At 47.8% G+C, this 16289-nt stretch overlaps 9 protein-coding genes across 9 annotated transcripts; 2 read left to right on the forward strand and 7 right to left on the reverse strand.

Annotated features, from left to right (window-relative positions):
- Positions 1-1060: 1060 nt before the first annotated feature.
- On the reverse strand, positions 1061-1704 carry BO79DRAFT_210384 (uncharacterized protein; the record flags this gene model as incomplete). The annotated part of the gene is made up of 1 exon (XM_025682794.1): positions 1061-1704. The coding sequence occupies exon 1, from the start codon at positions 1591-1593 to the stop codon at positions 1063-1065; it is 531 nt and encodes a 176-aa protein (XP_025537090.1). The 5' UTR covers positions 1594-1704.
- Positions 1705-2018: 314 nt separating this feature from the next.
- Positions 2019-3302, reverse strand: BO79DRAFT_37549 (D-2-hydroxyacid dehydrogenase family protein). Its single transcript, XM_025689149.1, has one exon. It carries the CDS (start codon positions 3152-3154, stop codon positions 2129-2131), a length of 1026 nt encoding a protein of 341 aa, XP_025537091.1. The 5' UTR covers positions 3155-3302; the 3' UTR covers positions 2019-2128.
- Positions 3303-3688: 386 nt separating this feature from the next.
- Positions 3689-4300, reverse strand: BO79DRAFT_230662 (uncharacterized protein; the record flags this gene model as incomplete). The annotated part of the gene is made up of 1 exon (XM_025684109.1): positions 3689-4300. One exon carries the CDS (start codon positions 4298-4300, stop codon positions 3689-3691), a length of 612 nt encoding a protein of 203 aa, XP_025537092.1.
- A 285-nt stretch (positions 4301-4585) lies between these two features.
- On the reverse strand, positions 4586-6434 carry BO79DRAFT_270852 (uncharacterized protein; the record flags this gene model as incomplete). The annotated part of the gene is made up of 2 exons (XM_025687312.1): positions 4586-5989; positions 6048-6434. 2 exons carry the CDS (start codon positions 6432-6434, stop codon positions 4586-4588), a joined length of 1791 nt encoding a protein of 596 aa, XP_025537093.1.
- A 697-nt stretch (positions 6435-7131) lies between these two features.
- On the forward strand, positions 7132-8282 carry BO79DRAFT_230664 (double-time; the record flags this gene model as incomplete). The annotated part of the gene is made up of 4 exons (XM_025684110.1): positions 7132-7152; positions 7200-7272; positions 7321-7824; positions 7891-8282. 4 exons carry the CDS (start codon positions 7132-7134, stop codon positions 8280-8282), a joined length of 990 nt encoding a protein of 329 aa, XP_025537094.1.
- Positions 8283-8391: 109 nt separating this feature from the next.
- Positions 8392-9376, reverse strand: BO79DRAFT_270853 (hscarg dehydrogenase; the record flags this gene model as incomplete). Its single annotated transcript, XM_025687313.1, has 1 exon — positions 8392-9376. Exon 1 carries the CDS (start codon positions 9316-9318, stop codon positions 8392-8394), a length of 927 nt encoding a protein of 308 aa, XP_025537095.1. The 5' UTR covers positions 9319-9376.
- Positions 9377-10074: 698 nt separating this feature from the next.
- BO79DRAFT_210386 (GFA family protein) lies at positions 10075-10815 on the reverse strand. The gene is made up of 3 exons (XM_025682795.1): positions 10665-10815; positions 10439-10601; positions 10075-10374 (listed from the first exon to the last, which is right to left on the reverse strand). Exons 1-3 carry the CDS (start codon positions 10728-10730, stop codon positions 10181-10183), a joined length of 423 nt encoding a protein of 140 aa, XP_025537096.1. The 5' UTR covers positions 10731-10815; the 3' UTR covers positions 10075-10180.
- A 1632-nt stretch (positions 10816-12447) lies between these two features.
- Positions 12448-13958, forward strand: BO79DRAFT_270859 (phosphotransferase enzyme family protein; the record flags this gene model as incomplete). The annotated part of the gene is made up of 5 exons (XM_025687314.1): positions 12448-12496; positions 12527-12922; positions 12975-13202; positions 13252-13302; positions 13456-13958. The coding sequence occupies 5 exons, from the start codon at positions 12448-12450 to the stop codon at positions 13956-13958; spliced, it is 1227 nt and encodes a 408-aa protein (XP_025537097.1).
- An 886-nt stretch (positions 13959-14844) lies between these two features.
- BO79DRAFT_219948 (Spg1/Tem1 GTP-binding protein) lies at positions 14845-15941 on the reverse strand (the record flags this gene model as incomplete). The annotated part of the gene is made up of 4 exons (XM_025683472.1): positions 14845-14943; positions 14999-15073; positions 15124-15416; positions 15473-15941. The coding sequence occupies 4 exons, from the start codon at positions 15939-15941 to the stop codon at positions 14845-14847; spliced, it is 936 nt and encodes a 311-aa protein (XP_025537098.1).
- Between the last annotated feature and the right edge of the window lie 348 nt (positions 15942-16289).

Here is a 16289-nt window from a genome sequence, read left to right on the forward strand (position 1 = left end):
GCTGTCGCTAATCAAGGGGAAATCATACCCTTTGCATTGGCAGTACTTTGTGCCAGTTATCCCTTACGCAGTGATTCCTAGATGAATACCATCACTTCAGACCGCAAGTACGCAGCCAGAATGAAATGTATCTGTCAATCCGATAGAAATGTAGGCTCCAGCTAGCCCTTTCATCGAATCTTTGGGTAGGAGAAGCAGGCTCATGTTTGCAGGTCATATCGGAGAATAGTTCACTTCTCTGATCATTGTAGAACTGTAGAATGTTATGAGCTAAGGGGGAACGCAGTGCTGGCCTGACCATATTAAATAGTCAACAGCTTTCTCGCAGGCGGTTGATTGCCAATAACTATCTGGGCATGAGTACTTTATCAGCATCGTATTACCTCAAGCAGCGTATGTATAGAGATAAAAGACCTTGGTTGTTCTCATACTATCACACTGTTTGTGAGGCAATAGAGAGTATTGAGAGAATCACACGGCAAACAACAGACTTTTCAGAAGAACAAAGGAAAAGCGAGTTGGCAATTGTTGATTTTAGACAACTACAGGGGATCAAGAGTGAAACCATAGGAAACTTGAGAGCTCAGGCACATGACTGTTACCAAGTGGTGTGGTTACCCCGCCTTCCACTTTAGGTATACTATAACCCGTCAGTAAACATGGCGCTACAATCCACATATTCTACGAGAGCTTATCCAGATACACCAGCTCAGATTCCTAACGTGACAATAAGCTAAGGTGCCCCTGAACACAAATCACAATGGTATTGATTCCTCTTATCTCTCTACCTCGGCACGTGAAACATCCAGCCTTATAATACCCCCACTATAGCAACACCACCATCAGAACAACAATCACAAGATCTGATTTCCACCATCTATTCCCACCACTCATACAAAACGCTCAGATCTAAACACACCAACAATTCTATACATCTAAGCCAACAGCACAACAAATCCACCCACTCATCATATATACACCAAAGTCTAAGTCTATCAAGCCTCTAGTCTACTATCACACCACCCCACCCCCCACTATGCATGCCCCTCACCAACTCACTCCTTAGTTCCTCCCCGCCTCCCTCTCAGCCACCATCTCAGCAATATGCGGATTCAACCAATACTCCCCCAACACCTCCGTACTCAAGTTCTTCGCACCATCAATCCGTCCCTTACATTTCTCCCCACTGCCACACGTACACTCAAAAGGCTGATCCATCTCCCACTCCGTTGACGGGTAGAAGAACGTTAACGGTTCCCCCGCCTTCAAGTCGCGGTTATCCACCACCCGCACCTCCATGTTGTGCATGTCGAAGTTAACTGTCGGATCGCACGAGTGGTTGCAGTACACCAGATCGGAGTTCAACTCGATGTGGCTGTCCCGTCCCGTTTGCACAGATGTGTAGGCTTTCTTGGACGGTGTGGTCCCAGTGATTTTGCATAGCAGGGAGCCAGCGGGTGCGGACACCAGACTGTATGCCCCGCTGGCGAAGGGGATCGGGCTGCGGTTGACTTGGATTAGGTGGGGGTGAGTGGGAGTAGGTTCTTGTGTTGTTGTAGCGGTGGTGGTTGTGGTTGTCATTGTGGTTGCCATTTTGGAGGAGAGGTAGATGGAGAAATAGTAGTGATAGTGGTGGTGGTAGTAGTAGTAGTAGTAATATAGGTTGTATTGTAGGTAGATAGTTAGGTAGGTGGGAAGAAGTTAAGAGCGTTACTGGGAGTACCGACGGACACCTCTTTCCCTCCTTAAGTATCGGCGCAAAGGACCTCCAGCATGTTGCATCGGCCGAGGATGTCTACGGACGAGTGGATCTGGCAGCAGATGATGACGCAGGACTATTGGCAGAGTCATGGAGTTTAAAGTGGGAGGGCGGGAATGATCACGGAACAGGCACCTTGTTTATGGTTATCTGGTGGATCAGCCGAGGTACATCACGTAATAGTACTGGGTTGCCTGCATTAGAGTGCAGTCCTATTCTTGATGCGTGCATGAGTTATTTAGTCTAATTTTTGGGCTCAATAAACTAGGTATTTAGTTAGTTTGAAATATCGACATCATTCCACGCCATTCCACACATCCCCGCTTCTATTGAACATCCAAACAAAGGACGACCAGAACCAGCACAAACTCAATTCAACCGCACCGTAAACTCCTGTCCATTCAACCACCGCTCGAGATTCTGGGCCACTTCTTCATACCACCCATGGATCTGCTCATCCACATATCCCATATGCGGTGTCAAGAGCACCTCACTCCGCCCATCCTTCCCCCACGCCGTCGTTCTCCACAGACTATCGGCCGGCAACGGCTCGGTCTCAAACACATCCAACGCCGCCGCGGCAATCCCACCCCGATTCAGCGTCTCCAACAACGCCGTCTCTTCCACCAACGGGCCGCGTGACGTGTTCACAAGCAGGGCCGACTTCTTCATCGCTCCGAGCTCCTCCCGCCCCACGATCCCCCGACTCCGCTCCGACAGAACATTATGTAAACTCACCACATCCGCCTGCCGGAAGAAGTCCAGCTTCTGGGGAATGGCCTCAAAGCTACCTGCAGGTAATCCCATCGCCTCTGCTTGCTCGTCCGCTTTCTCCTGCGTTAGGTTCGTCGACCACGCAATCACCTTCATCCCGAACGCCTGGACTGCTACCCGCCCCACCTGCGCCCCGAGCTTCCCGACACCAAGCAACCCGAGCGTTCTGCCTGCCAGCGACAGACCAAGTGATCCCTGCCATTCGCCGCGTTTGATGGCTGCGTCGTCGCGCGCAATGTGTCGCGCTGCTCCGAGGATCAGTGCCCACGTGTGTTGCACCGTGGAGTGGACACCGGTGAGGCGGTACTTTGTGCCTGCGACGGGGATGCCCCGCTCCGCGCAGTAGGCGGAGTCCAAGGCGAGGTTGCGCGTGCCGGTGGTGAGGAGAAGCTTGAGGTTGGGGAGCGCGGACAAGGTCTCCTTGGAGAAGGGAGTGCGTTCGCGCTGAGTGACGATAACCTCGAATGGGTACAGGCGCTGGATGAGTTGCTTGTGCTGGGCGGGGTCGCGCGGGTTCAGAGTGTCGGGGAAGTAGCTGATGTCGACGCGGGAGGTCAGGTGGGCAAAGTGCCGGGGGGAGATGTTTTGGTAGTCATCGAGAATGGCGACTTTGGGAGGCATCCTGATGGTGTGTCTATGTAGAATGAATGCGTGTAGAGGTGATGGATAGAAAGTAACTATCTATGGTGATTAATAAATGGTAGGAAAAGCCGGCTTATAACCCGGGATGAGGGTATATCCGGAACCCCGCGATGAGCTCAGATTCTCCCCGCACCGATCATCGGAGGGGCAACTTCGGATAAAGGGTCTTGATGCAGGGACAGTACTCTAAATTTCTAATTTTAAAATATATAGTGTATATGTACCATTATCGACATTAACAGGGGATAATTCATTCCCGAGCACCATACACCCAACTAAACTACGAAACAAATACTTTTCATTTTGTCCCACTGTAGATCTACCCCGGATACTCCACTCCACCACCCATCCCAGCAAACAGATCATGGGAGCACAGAGTTATTCCTCCATACTGCTATCAGGTTACATCCACCCGGCAGATCAACAAGCCATACTAGCTCCTAGCTATCTATCCAAACATCCAACTAAAACAACGTAGCACACCACCACCACCACCACCACCACCACCACCACCTACATCCCCTCCCCATCTTCCTCCCACTCCGCCGCCCTCTCCAACATCCCTACACTCGCCCTAAACAACACCCTCTCCCCATCCCGATCCGCAACCTCCCATCTACTCTCAAAATCCACTCTATAAAACCACAACGCCTCTTCGACCGCCCACCCCTCCTGGAACATCACCTCCGGTTCACCACGACAACACGCCCCCGCACCATCCCGGAGCTTATTCTCCTCGGACAAGACGACACTCCCGTCCTGGATACCAGCATCCAGCAACTCCCTGCTCTTTTCGTAGATGGATTCGAGAAGCGCGCCGACGTCGGCGTGCAGGATGCGTGTGGTCAGGTCGGCGTTGTTGGCCACGCAGTCGCGGCCTGTCGTGATGTAGATGGTGCCGAGGTGGTCTAGGGGTGCGGGGCCGGTGAAGGATGGGTGGGTGATGAGGCGTGTGCCCGTGGGGGTTATTTGGGGGGTGAGGGATTGGGATAGATGGTGGAGGGAGGTGATGCGGTCGTGGAGGGGGAGGAAGGGGAGGTGCGTTAGGTAGGTTGTTAGGGTTGGAGGTTGGTGGTGATGATGATGATGAGTGTAGTTGTGGGGGAGGAGGTTTGGGGGGTTCATTTTGGATGGGCTTGATGGTGTGGGAACGGTAGTAATGATGGTGGTGGGGTTGGGAGATTGAAGACTGAAAATTTGATAGATCATACTTGTGTTGACTTTTTATACTACTTGCTGGGGGCGTGACTTTTGTGGCTTCAGGGTTTGTGTTACTGTCATGATGGTCTGATTGAGCGGTACTTTCCATTGCATGCTAAAGGTGAGATTGTAGAACCAATGTATGAGTATGTACTAATATGGGAGCTATATAAAGTATGATGATGCATAAAAATCAATTCAGTCAGGTCGTCACGGTTGTGCTCGTCGTCCCACGAGTTTGTACATAGATTCTAGAAGGCTTATTCCAGCATTTGCTCCCGCCTTCCCTTCGGTCGCTGATCCACTCAGAGTTTGTTTTCTGTCAGCTTTGTCACTGCCATTTTCCATGCTACCGTCATATTGCTTTTGTCCATCACCACCATCACCACCATTGCCACCATCACCACCATTGCCTCCATCACCACCATTGCCTTCACCACCAGAATTACTGCCAGTTCCAGTGCTGCTACCTGCTCTAGTACTTCTGCCTGATCCACTATAGCTTTGGGAACTGTTTCCATCATTGCTGTCATCGTCGTCGCCATCGTCGCCGTTTGCTTTCCGAATGAGCCTTTGCCGATAGCGATGTGCCTCTTCCCTGAGATTCCTCAATGCAGTAACCCCATTCTTAACAACTGCGACGAGCTGATCTTGCCCGAGATCCCTATCAAATAACTTGAACGCCTTAATCGCCGTAATCTGAAAGTCCATCCTTCTCCCCTCTTCTTGAGGAGGAATAGCATGAATAGCGTAGATAGTCATATGGGTAGTCGCAAGCACGGCAACGAATGTGTGCGCCTTTCCGCTAAATTCAATATAGTCTTTTCCATAATGTTCGAACTCAAAGAGTGCCCGTGCTCCAAGAGCACCACTATGCAAAGCAGCACGTTCTCCAGCAAGTCGATCGTCATGCTTGCATATGTTGTATAAGAAGAAATTCGGCAAGATCATCATGTCAGGATCTTCTTTGTCTTCTTTCGCACCTTCCAGGAGGTGATAGGGGGTGATATATCCCTCAAGTTCTGTGTGTATTGTTGGTTGGTCTCCTTTTTGGTCTGTGCTTTTGTCTACCCCCTTCCCCTTTCCCGTCGCCTTGTCCTTTCCCTGCCCAATTCCTCTTTTGCCCGACCACACAGGCTCACTTCCCGAACTCTCCTCCTTCACTTGGCCCACAAGGGCCTTCGGATCGGCTCCATCGACGAGATCAGGCCTGGCCGAAATCATGTGCGGCACTATGGGATCCATATTGTAGAAATGCTTTTTGAGTGCTGTTATCGTTCCCTCTAACGGCCCATCTGTATGCCTCGTGGTGCTGTCATATCGGGCGCCGAAGAGGTTCAGGTAGATGCCTGGCAGCACGTTGCTATTAGTCTTATATTGCCTGCACATATTACCAACGCCACGCGCTGCCCCAGGACCAAAATTATCCAGATCGGATCGATTCTGCATCATTATCCGTCGAAGATCACCGATATTGAACGGCTCGCGCTCCCTACCAAGCCGTTTCTCGACCCCGTTATGATTCAGATAGCCTTCTAAATTCATGTCGTAGATAGCGGGCATACTGAGTTTGGGAACGTCGAATTCGCGGTTTCGATTGTTACGATGTTGATACTAGATCAGAAGATTAGCTTGTAATGAATCTGGCTGATAATGAAAGGCAGAAACCTACATCACACAGGTGCGTCAGATCAGGCCCGCCTCTTCTCGCAAAGTCCTCGACAGACTTGCAGTCAGTTTTCAAAGGTGGTGTCTCGTCACGACCGTTTCCCCATCTGATCTTTCCTTCGCGGTGGCGGAACTCCATAAGTGCGCTGTAAGTCAAATGGATCTTTGGATGCTCATCCCAGTATTTCTGGCTGAAAAGCTTTCTTTGCCTTCGACGGGCAGCTGACTTCTTCGTTTTTGCCATTCCTCCTTTCAGGGGCAATAGGTTTAGATGGCAAGCTGGTTGGGATACTTGCGGAGGGCTGGTGTGCTGGGATTTTAGCTCGCGTTTGACACGCTTTGCGCTGGCCTTTTGGTGGAGTTGGTTGTCGTTTGGCGGAGTTTGTGCCATGGTGGTACAGTGCGGTTGATGTGTCTGTTTGTAGGAACTGTTGGATTTGACCATGACACATCTTGAGAGCCCCGTTCTGCTTTGCTTCTACATATAGGTGGGTTGGTTGCACAGTGCATTGTAAACTCCGGATTCATTGTTTACTTGTGTTGGTTCTTTGTTTCAGCGGTGTGGTGTTACTGACAACAGTGGTCTATTGTCTAGTTCAAGTGCTATGGACTTTGTTCACTAGTTTCAGGCAAAAGGGTGTTCAAGAGGTCTTTGACATTGTATTGTGAACTGCGTAATAGAAAGAGCTTTCCTTGTTTGTAATACTGTGGTATCTATATACAGCATCATGTTCTACCCTTAAGGCAGGTGCATTGTTCAGATGGCTAGTAATACCTGACGTATAATGCTCATTATACTTTTCTATTTCTGAAACACTCCATAATGACTTCCATTGTTTGCCTAGACGCCCATTATGCTATTCAAACACTGCCAGCAAAGTCTCACACCTTCAAACCCATTCAAAAATATCTAACAAACAAACATCAGCGAAAGCATTCAAAGCATTCCCATTTCCTTTATGATCATTGTTATTGTTATGATAGATTACTATAAGCACATAGCCTACTATAAGCAGCTATGCCTTCTCCACCTTCCCCCTCTCTCTCGTGTACACATCCCTAGCATCATTCAATAGATTCAATCCAAAATGGAAAAATTGGAACAACTCGTGAGTGAGTTCAACTTTCACAAGAAACAGTGGCTGACTGAGAACAGGATATCATCGTCGCAGACCGTTTCAAACTAGTCAATTACATCTCTTCAGGAACCTATGGCGAAATCTATGAAGGTAACCCCCCATCTCTCTTTCCCCCTTTACACAGACTAACCATCCCAGCAACCGACCTCAACACCAAATCCAGAGAGCGCGTTGCGCTCAAAATGGAACGCACAAAGTTATCTGATTCCCTCACCAGGGAGTCATTCTTCTACGAGAAGCTCCAAAAGGGCAAATCCACCGGCATGCTTAAACTCCACTTCCCTACCGACGTCTGTGATGAGTACCGCGTCATGGGCATGGAACTTCTAGGCCCCAGTCTCTGGGACCTCAGATACTTTTGCGGGGGAAAATTAAGCCTCAAGTCAGTTCTTTTGATAGCCGACCAAGCGATTTGTCGATTGAAGTCTCTACATGACCAGGGTATTATCCATCGGGATCTGAAGCCGGATAATTTCCTCATGGGAAGAGGCCGTGAGGGAAACAAGATTTATCTTGTGGATATGGGCCTTGCGCATGAGAAGGTGCTGGCACCTGGCAATCCGATGAATTATAACGGAGATCAGGCAAATTCGTTCCTGGGTACGAACGATTATGCACCTAGGGCTGCGCATCAGTTGCATTGTGTGTTTTCCCCTAATACCATCTTGACTATGAGCTAGTAGTTACAGTATACTAACAGTAGTATAGGTCAGACGTATCGTGATGATATGGAGAGCTTTGGTTACGTGCTCATTGACCTTTTCAAAGATAAATTACCCTGGAGTGGTATGACAACTACTGTTGGGGGGCAAAGTCCCGAACAGCAGATGGGCAGCAAGAAAAGGCGAATCACTCTGGATGAGTTGTGCGAAGATCTCCCAGCAGTGTTCAAACAATACTTTGAACACGTGAGATCGCTGCGCTATAACCAGCGGCCGAACTACTCTAAGCTCCGGCAGAGATTCGCAGCCGAATTCAAGCGGCAGGGATTCAGCCATGACTATGTCTTTGACTGGACAGAAAAGCGCTTTAAGGAGGCAGTTGCAACGCCTGTTGAGGAAGCGTATGTATCTTTTTCGTCCAGTAGCAACCCTAGCTAGTAGTGAAATATCTATTCTCTAGAACAACCGGAACAACACCACCAGAAAATGAATAAACAAAAACAGATAGATAGTACAGCACTACTCACATCAAACATGAATCAGCCCCTTACTCCAACTCAACCAACTTCTCCCCCACAAACTCCTCAAACCCCCTAACCCCCTCCACCAACCCCAACGTCTCCCTAACCTTCCCCTCCTCATCCCCCCCATAATACCCAACCTCTTCATAAAACCTCATCATATCCACGACCTGCCATCCCTTCTGTCCCGGCATGAACCCCGCATACACCTCCTCCTCCATCCTCACATACCGAACCTTCTTCCCCATCACCCTACCCATAATCTCCACCACCTCCTCAAACGACCAAACCCCACTAGCAGCATAAACCTTCTCAGTCTCCCCCGTCAGAATCGGAACCACAAACTTCCCCAAATCCCTCACCGCATCAATCAGCGGGATCTTCTTCCCCCCATCCATAACATTATACACAACCAAGTCCGCCTTTCCCTCCGGATCAGGAAGAGGCCTCATGAACGTCTCGAAATTCTGCATGAACATGCCCGGATAGAACACTGATACTTTGATGCCGTGGGATGAGGAGAGTGTGCGTAGTGCCTCCTCAGCAGCGAACTTCGAGTCGAAGACGTCTACTTCCCGCCCGTGAGGGTGCGCGGGCACGGCACTGCTGAAGATGATGTGTTTGAGGCTGCTGGGGCATGCGGAAATGACGTTTTGTACTTGTGTGAGTTCTTGGTGTTTGAGGTCTGCGGCTGAGTAGTCCGTTAGGGTTATTAGGATTAGGGTGTGCGTGTTGGTTAGGGCTGGGGTGAGGGTGGCTGGGTTGTTGAGGTCCGTGGGGAGGACTTCGATGCTTTGCTTGGTGAGGGATTGGGCGGCTGGAGAGGATGGGTTGCGGACTAGGGCGCGGAGAGTGTATTCGGTTCGCAAGTTTGGGTGGTTGGTTATAGCGGAGATGATGGAGAGGCCTTGTTGGCTGGTGGCCGGGAGGATGGTGAGGATTTGGGGGGACATTGTGTCGTTGGGTGGTTGTGGTTGATTGTAGATGTCTGGTTTGTGATGTCAGTGTGTGTAGAGAAATTGATTGATTGATTGTTGGGATGAGGTTGTGGTGATGGTGAAGCTGCTGTTGAAGTATACTTAGTATACTACTCGGACTTTGTATATACATCCGGTCGGAGATTGTATGGAGGCCGGGTCCTGCGTTGCATCTAGTCGTTAGGGGCGGATATAGACGGCATGGGGACCGGTCGGTGTCCGGGTTCTTAGAACCGGCATGGGCCGAGGGTGTCACGAATTTAGTTGTTTAGCTTAAGATGAATCTTTGTGCAATAAGGATTTAGAAGTATGTTAGAATGGTATAATTGCTTCTCTTGATCACAACCTTGTATAAATATGATGATTGTCTATTAGATCTACTATTATTTATCCCTTGCATACGCGGACAGATAAAGTTAGATCGGTAGATACATTGGGGGACAACCAGTGCACGTGGCTCGCTTACCATTCACCCCTTGTATGAGACTACATGATATGGCATCGATCTGTCTACCAAGGTCCTTGATCTATTTGCACTTTGAGTCCCATGGACATGGTACCCTGTAGCCAGACCCCGGCTCCACTTTCCGCCCGGAAGCTGCAAGCTTAACGTTGACACTTTAAGTCGACCCCAATCTTCATAGATCTGGACAGTCTCCACATGGCAGGTTTGATGCTAAGCTTTTCAGTAAGAATTTAGAAAACAGTTATTCGGTATGCATAAAAGTCCGTTCATTGGGTAACAGTGAGTGATAATCCATTCAATGAAACGCCGAAACACTACCCATTCAGCCTTATCTCGTAAGCTACCTACGGTCCCACCGCAACATTTTATGCCTCACAGAGGCGCCATCCCCTCAAACTGCTCAGCCCCTTCCGTAGCATCAAGCCAACATACCCGTCTCTTGGTAAAGACTTCATGTCCTGGCTTGTATCTATTTACTGTCTCATCATCGAAAATACCAGCACGCACGACCCTGAAATCACCCGCGCTTCCATCGGCATTTACTTTATATCCGAAGAGCGGCGTACCTACCAGCACCATAGGTCAATTGATGTAACTCGCAGAAATCGAGTGATCGACATATCCACATACCACAGTCACCACAGAAATGGTTCACGATCCGAACTCCGCTGTCAGACGTCTTGGGTAGCTCTTTGGGATTCCCCGTGATTTTCACGTTGTCATCTTTGAAAACGAAGTTGTAGGAATACAGTGTGCCTGTGACTTTGCGGCAGTCATGGCAGTGGCAGAGGGCCTATTTCTCAATTAAAAGAACTATTCTTGTTGAAGGAGGGTAGATACCTAGTCAGGTACTAACCACTATCATAGGCTCGCCACTAAGCTCAATTTGGACATTCCCGCAGAAGCAGCTGCCTGTCGTCATTGTCAGAGTATGGGTTGTTGGATATTATATACAGAAAGTATTTTTCTGAAATGTGCCTTATGAAAGTTCTTCTGCACTGGGAGTGATGAGGCGGCTATATATTCAAGTTAAAAGGGTGAGCTGAGAACAGATTACAAAGCTAAGGTAATCCCAACGTAAGCGGGTTGGGGTTGAGGTAACGTAACCCACGGTTAGGCGGCCCATCTGATTATCCCATATAAAAGATGTTTTATTTTTTAAATCTTTATATCTCAACTAATACTGCATCTAATTAGTTCCAACTTCATACATAGATAATAGATAATATAAAGAATAATATATGATTTTTTAAAAACTTTTCAAATTTTTCTTATATAAATTATATTAATGTATCTAAAATTACAGATAAATTATAAATTTTGTAACATGATAAGATACTATTTATATTTATATAGATTTTTAAGAAGTATTAGATGATTATTAATATAATTCATAACTTATTTATGCAATATCGAGTCTTCTAGTCTTATAATACTTGAGATATCTTATGTTTAAAAAGGGTCTTTTATATGGTATTACACCTGGGCCGCCTAACCGTGGTGGGCCGCTTAACCGTGGGTTACGTTAGGTTAGTAGTTATTGAAGCCCAACACCTCCCCGTTGAGTCATCGTGGCGGCGTTTCAGCTAATTAGTTTTCAACTACTAGTGCATTGGTGGCAACTATATACGAATCAGCGAACTACTATAACTACTGTACAGTGTTATCTGGGATACCTCATCGGCCTGAGGAGTAGACTGATTAAACTAGGCCTCGGACCTTGCGAAAGACAAATTAGCCATAGATCTACTAAAACAAGAGTCTTTCCTTGAGCGAGCGGGGTATTAGTGTAGCATAGTAAGTAGCATTAGTCTGCATTACTCTAATTTAGCACTGCCTATTTTTATCGTACAACGCCTTACCCCTTGTCTTAGTAACGTACTATATATGATACTTTGCCTGCAATGCTTGAAAGTTGTTTGATTTGAGACCACTCATTATTTACTATCCGACCAAAAAAAAAAAAAAAAAAAAAAATTCATAAACTATCCTATTCCTACACACTGATGCTACAGATGGTTTTGCAGAGTAAGCCAGCGTACCCGGAATATGACTCTATCTATTCTCTGCAACTTGGCTGACCAAGATTATCTTCCAGTACAATTTGTAACTGAAAGAGGCGATCCTGTACTAATAAGATTGTATTGTATAGGAGAGAAGCAGGTGGGCTGCCGCATTGTGTTGTCGGGCTGCAGTTCGGACTGGCTTATCAAGGAGCCGTCCGAGTGTCTGTACGTCAATAGAAATTAATCCTCTCGTCCTCCGAAAGAGAATTTCATCACAGGGCAGCAATCCTATGACCCTGAACCCAAACCATCTCTCCGATGCCTAGACGAATCAATCTCAATATTACATCTCTTTTTCGTTTGCCCTAGCAAGCACATTGCCGCTTCATGGGACTGAAGCAACACGCGGCCCGCAGCTTCCATTCTGGGACTGCGGCAAATTACGACCTGTACTCTTATACATCTGGTAGATTTCTTTTCAACGAATCACTCTGGCTACACGAGCGCTACGTTGAATTCGATCATATTGCTCTTTTAAAAGAAACCGGAAAATTCGTCGGCAGGGACCATGGGCATGCCACTTACATCACTAAACTAGCAGAGGGTGGCTTCAATCGTGTCTTCCTCCTAACAATGGATGACGGATTCGAGGTTATTGCGAAGATACCATATCGCTTTACCGGTCACAAGTAATATGCCACTGCTAGCGAAGCTGCTACCCTATGCTTCCTCCATGCAAAAGGCATCCCTGTGCCCCGGCTATATGGGTATTCGTCTTCAGAGGATAACCCTGTCGGTGCGGAATACATCCTAATGGAGAAGGCAATGGGTGTTGGATTACAGAATAAATGGCATGGCATGAGCAAACGTGATCGGCATAAGCTTGCATCGAGTTTCGTTGAGATTGAGGGGAAGTTCTTCAACATCCCTTTTGGCTCTATCGGGAGCCTTTACTTCAAAACGGACATTAAGCAGGACCATCAGACTGCACTATATGCTCCAGATGTAACACATAACGAAGACTCTCAAGTATTCTGTATTAGTCCAACAGCGGATTACATGTTTTGGTACGGTAGAAGAGCCGCTCTGAATATTAATCGTGGACCCTGTGAGTTTCTATAATTGGACATGATGATTCCTCCACTTTCTCATCTGCACAGGGAACAACCATAAAGAGTACCTAGCGTGTATTGCTAGAAAAGAGGCTGAATGGATCCGCTGCTTTGGGAAACCAGTTGAATTGGACTTCCCATATAATGGCGTCTTTCCTGGGTTGAAGTATCCGGCTGATTACTTGCCACTTCTGGACAAGTATCTCGCTTTAGTTCCATTTCTGCTTCCGGAGGACACAAATAGCCGTCTCAATAAACTGACACTTCGGCATCCTGGTAAGTGTTCAAACTGTGGTGTGCCATCGTTCATTCTAATAAGTCAAAGGTATGAACCCAAACAATATCTTAATCTTACCAGAGTCTGGTACTGTGTCTTGTATCATTGACTGGCAGCACACCTTCATTGAGCCACGCCTGTTGGCAGCTGGCTATCCGCGCGCATTTGAAAACCCCGATCTCTAACAGTCAACTGATCTTAAAGAACCTTCGCTTCCTTCGGACTATGTGGCCCTGTCGTCACAGTAAAAAGCCGAGGCGGATGAACTCTACCGGCGACGTTTACTATTTTATCATTACCATATCTTCAACGGTCATTACAACAAACCCCATCTTGAAGCTTCACGTGACCCCATTCTGCTTCCCTGGCAGCATCTCGTTGATACGGCGGGCCGTCAGTGGAGTGGAAATCTAGTCACTTTGAAGGGAGCTTTAGTCCGGATGGTGGAATATTGGCCTCACCTACCTGATACAGAGGGGAAGCACTACCCTGTAAAGTTCTCAGCGGAAGAACTGAATGACTTTCACGATGAAGAACAAACATGGCTCAATCTGAAAAAGGTGGTGAGTCAGTGGTATGATCAAGTCGGTGGTGTGTCCGAAGAGGGATGGGTCAGTAACGAACGCTATGATGAGACTGTCCAGAGAGTTGCGGAACTCCAGTCTGCACTAATAGCGAGTGCGGAAGGGGATGAGGAAGACATTCGGCTGTTGGAAGAAGGATGGCTATTTAGGGATCGTGACGAAGTTTATTAACCCCTACTAGGGCCTCTTAATACATGTTTGAAACATTCTAGGAGCGAACCATTGGTGGTCTAACTTCAAGGGCTAGACTAGTAGTCGTATTGTATTATTGAAATTCCATACCATATTATAGCCAAGGACTGACACAATAGAAGAGCAAGAGCTGACGTGATAGTATTATGAAAAGATAAAAAAAAGAACATCGAAGGCGTTTAACAAAGTATCTTATATATCGGTTCCTTAACCCCGTATCCATCGCCATAGTTACTATTACCGGGAATGATGAATACAAATAACCCAGTTTTATAAGTGAAAAAGCTTACCGGATTCGAACTATTAACCATTAATTTGAAATACTTACTGCCTGGGGGGAAGACCTGCTGGATAAAGTATGTAGTCTTGCAGAGGCAGATGATACCTCAGGTCACATTAGAGCTATCTGAACATAAGAAACAGTATCCACTGTGGCTGTAATGACATGTAGTAGAAAAAGAAATAGAAGTAAAAGAAATATATCAGGCCAATGCCGTAACCGAGCACTCCTGCTCCATCGCCGCAGGCACGCTATGTGACTTGTCACCTGCGGCTGACGGGCTCAACGAAGAGAAAAGTAGAAACAATGTGGGGAATTTAACACAGTGAAAGCGAAAGGAAATGGAAGAACAAAGAGAAGTGATCAACACGAAGGAAATCCTAGCGCATCCCAATGCTTATGAGGAAAAGACACAGACGGAAATAGACAAAGAAAGTAGCGAGGACACCAACAGACCAGTCGCTTCTGATTCCAGGACTTGGCACCAGATCACCGTATCCTACAGCCCAAAGTAGGGAAAGTTCGATCATCAACATCACGTCGTCCCTTATACGTAATCGTTCATCCCACTCATTTGGTCGTGACTTAGACGTTCTTATACAGTAGTAGGGGTTCGCCAACATTTTCGATCTCGGGAATTGTGCACTTGAGGTCAAAGGCCTTGGCCAGGACAATCTTGAAGATCTACCATGTTGTCAGCACTAACAACAGATATGTAGTGCATAGAGTTTGAACATACCTTTTGCACGTTGATGCTGTGACTTGTACTGCTGAAAATCAAGCTGGCTTTCATGGCCTTGGCAAACCGTTTCGCCTATAGGTGGTCAGTGCGCGCTAAGACACCTCACATGCAATCCCACTCACCTGAATTGAGATCTCCTCCTGGTCCTCGCGGGGAAAGTTGACGAAGTGGTCATATTTGGTACCGATCAGGAAGGGAATAGCCGTCTTGTTGAACCCGCGACCTTGTCGGTACCACTCCTTGATGGAGTTCAGTGTGCTTTTGCGCGTGAGATCGAACATGAACAGAATTGCGACAGCATCGTTGCACACGAGGGGAAGCATGTTGACGAATTCCCGTTGGCCACCCAGATCCCAAATAGAGAACGTAATTTCCGTATTACGAATGGAGATAGTCTTCTCCATGAAGTTGACGCCTTGACATCACGGTCAGCATTATCATTATTGAACCGCGCAAGAATCTGCTGCCTACCGAGAGTCTGGATATAATCCTCATCCCAACTACCCTCCACATATTTCACCATCAAACTGGTCTTTCCGATCTGGGCATCTCCGACCATCCCCACCTTGATCACCACACTGTTCTTGGCTGCTTGCGACGGTTGCTTTTGGCTGATGTCGTGTGTAGGCTGGGGCAGGTTGTTGGACATTTCGGAGCTGGGACGGGATGACGATAAGGGTTGCGGCTGATGGGTTAGCGGGGAGAAGTTCTGTCGAGGTTGGTCGTTTTCATTGTGGAAATCGCGAGCCGGAGAGTTGAATTCGTGGGAGGAGTAGTGGGCGCGCGAGTCGCTACTGTAGCCATTTGAGGTTGTGAACTCGTCTGGTCCCGCCAGTCCGAGGCTCGCGGGAGCGGGTGTATCAAGGCTCTGGGGCTGCTCCAGATGCGCCTGATTTGCGACATCCGAAGCGCCGGCCACGGGCAGTTGCGAGGCATCCATATTTGGATGACAGATGCTGGGTTCGGATGGTATCTGTGGGTGGTGTGGATTAGTCCCAGGCGTAAACACGGTCGAAGTCCGGTGGAGCGGGGATGCTGAGACCAACCGAATTTGAGGATTTGGGATCACAGCACCGGTTTCCCGGAACCCATCCAACGGAACAAAATCGGACGATGACAAAGGGGAGGGAGAGAATGATCTAGGTGGTTACTGATTTGTCAGTTATCATGTTTGGGATGCAAGCTCTATAGCTTGGGACCCAGTCTGGAGCAATGAGCGGGTAGGATGGGTTTGGGTAGTGGTGGTATGCACCTTTTGTTGCAGAAACCAAACAATGTGACAGGTGCA

The sequence above is a fragment of the Aspergillus costaricaensis genome (assembly GCF_003184835.1).
Source record: "Aspergillus costaricaensis CBS 115574 unplaced genomic scaffold BO79scaffold_26, whole genome shotgun sequence".
Classification (NCBI taxonomy): Eukaryota; Fungi; Ascomycota; class Eurotiomycetes; order Eurotiales; family Aspergillaceae; genus Aspergillus; species Aspergillus costaricensis.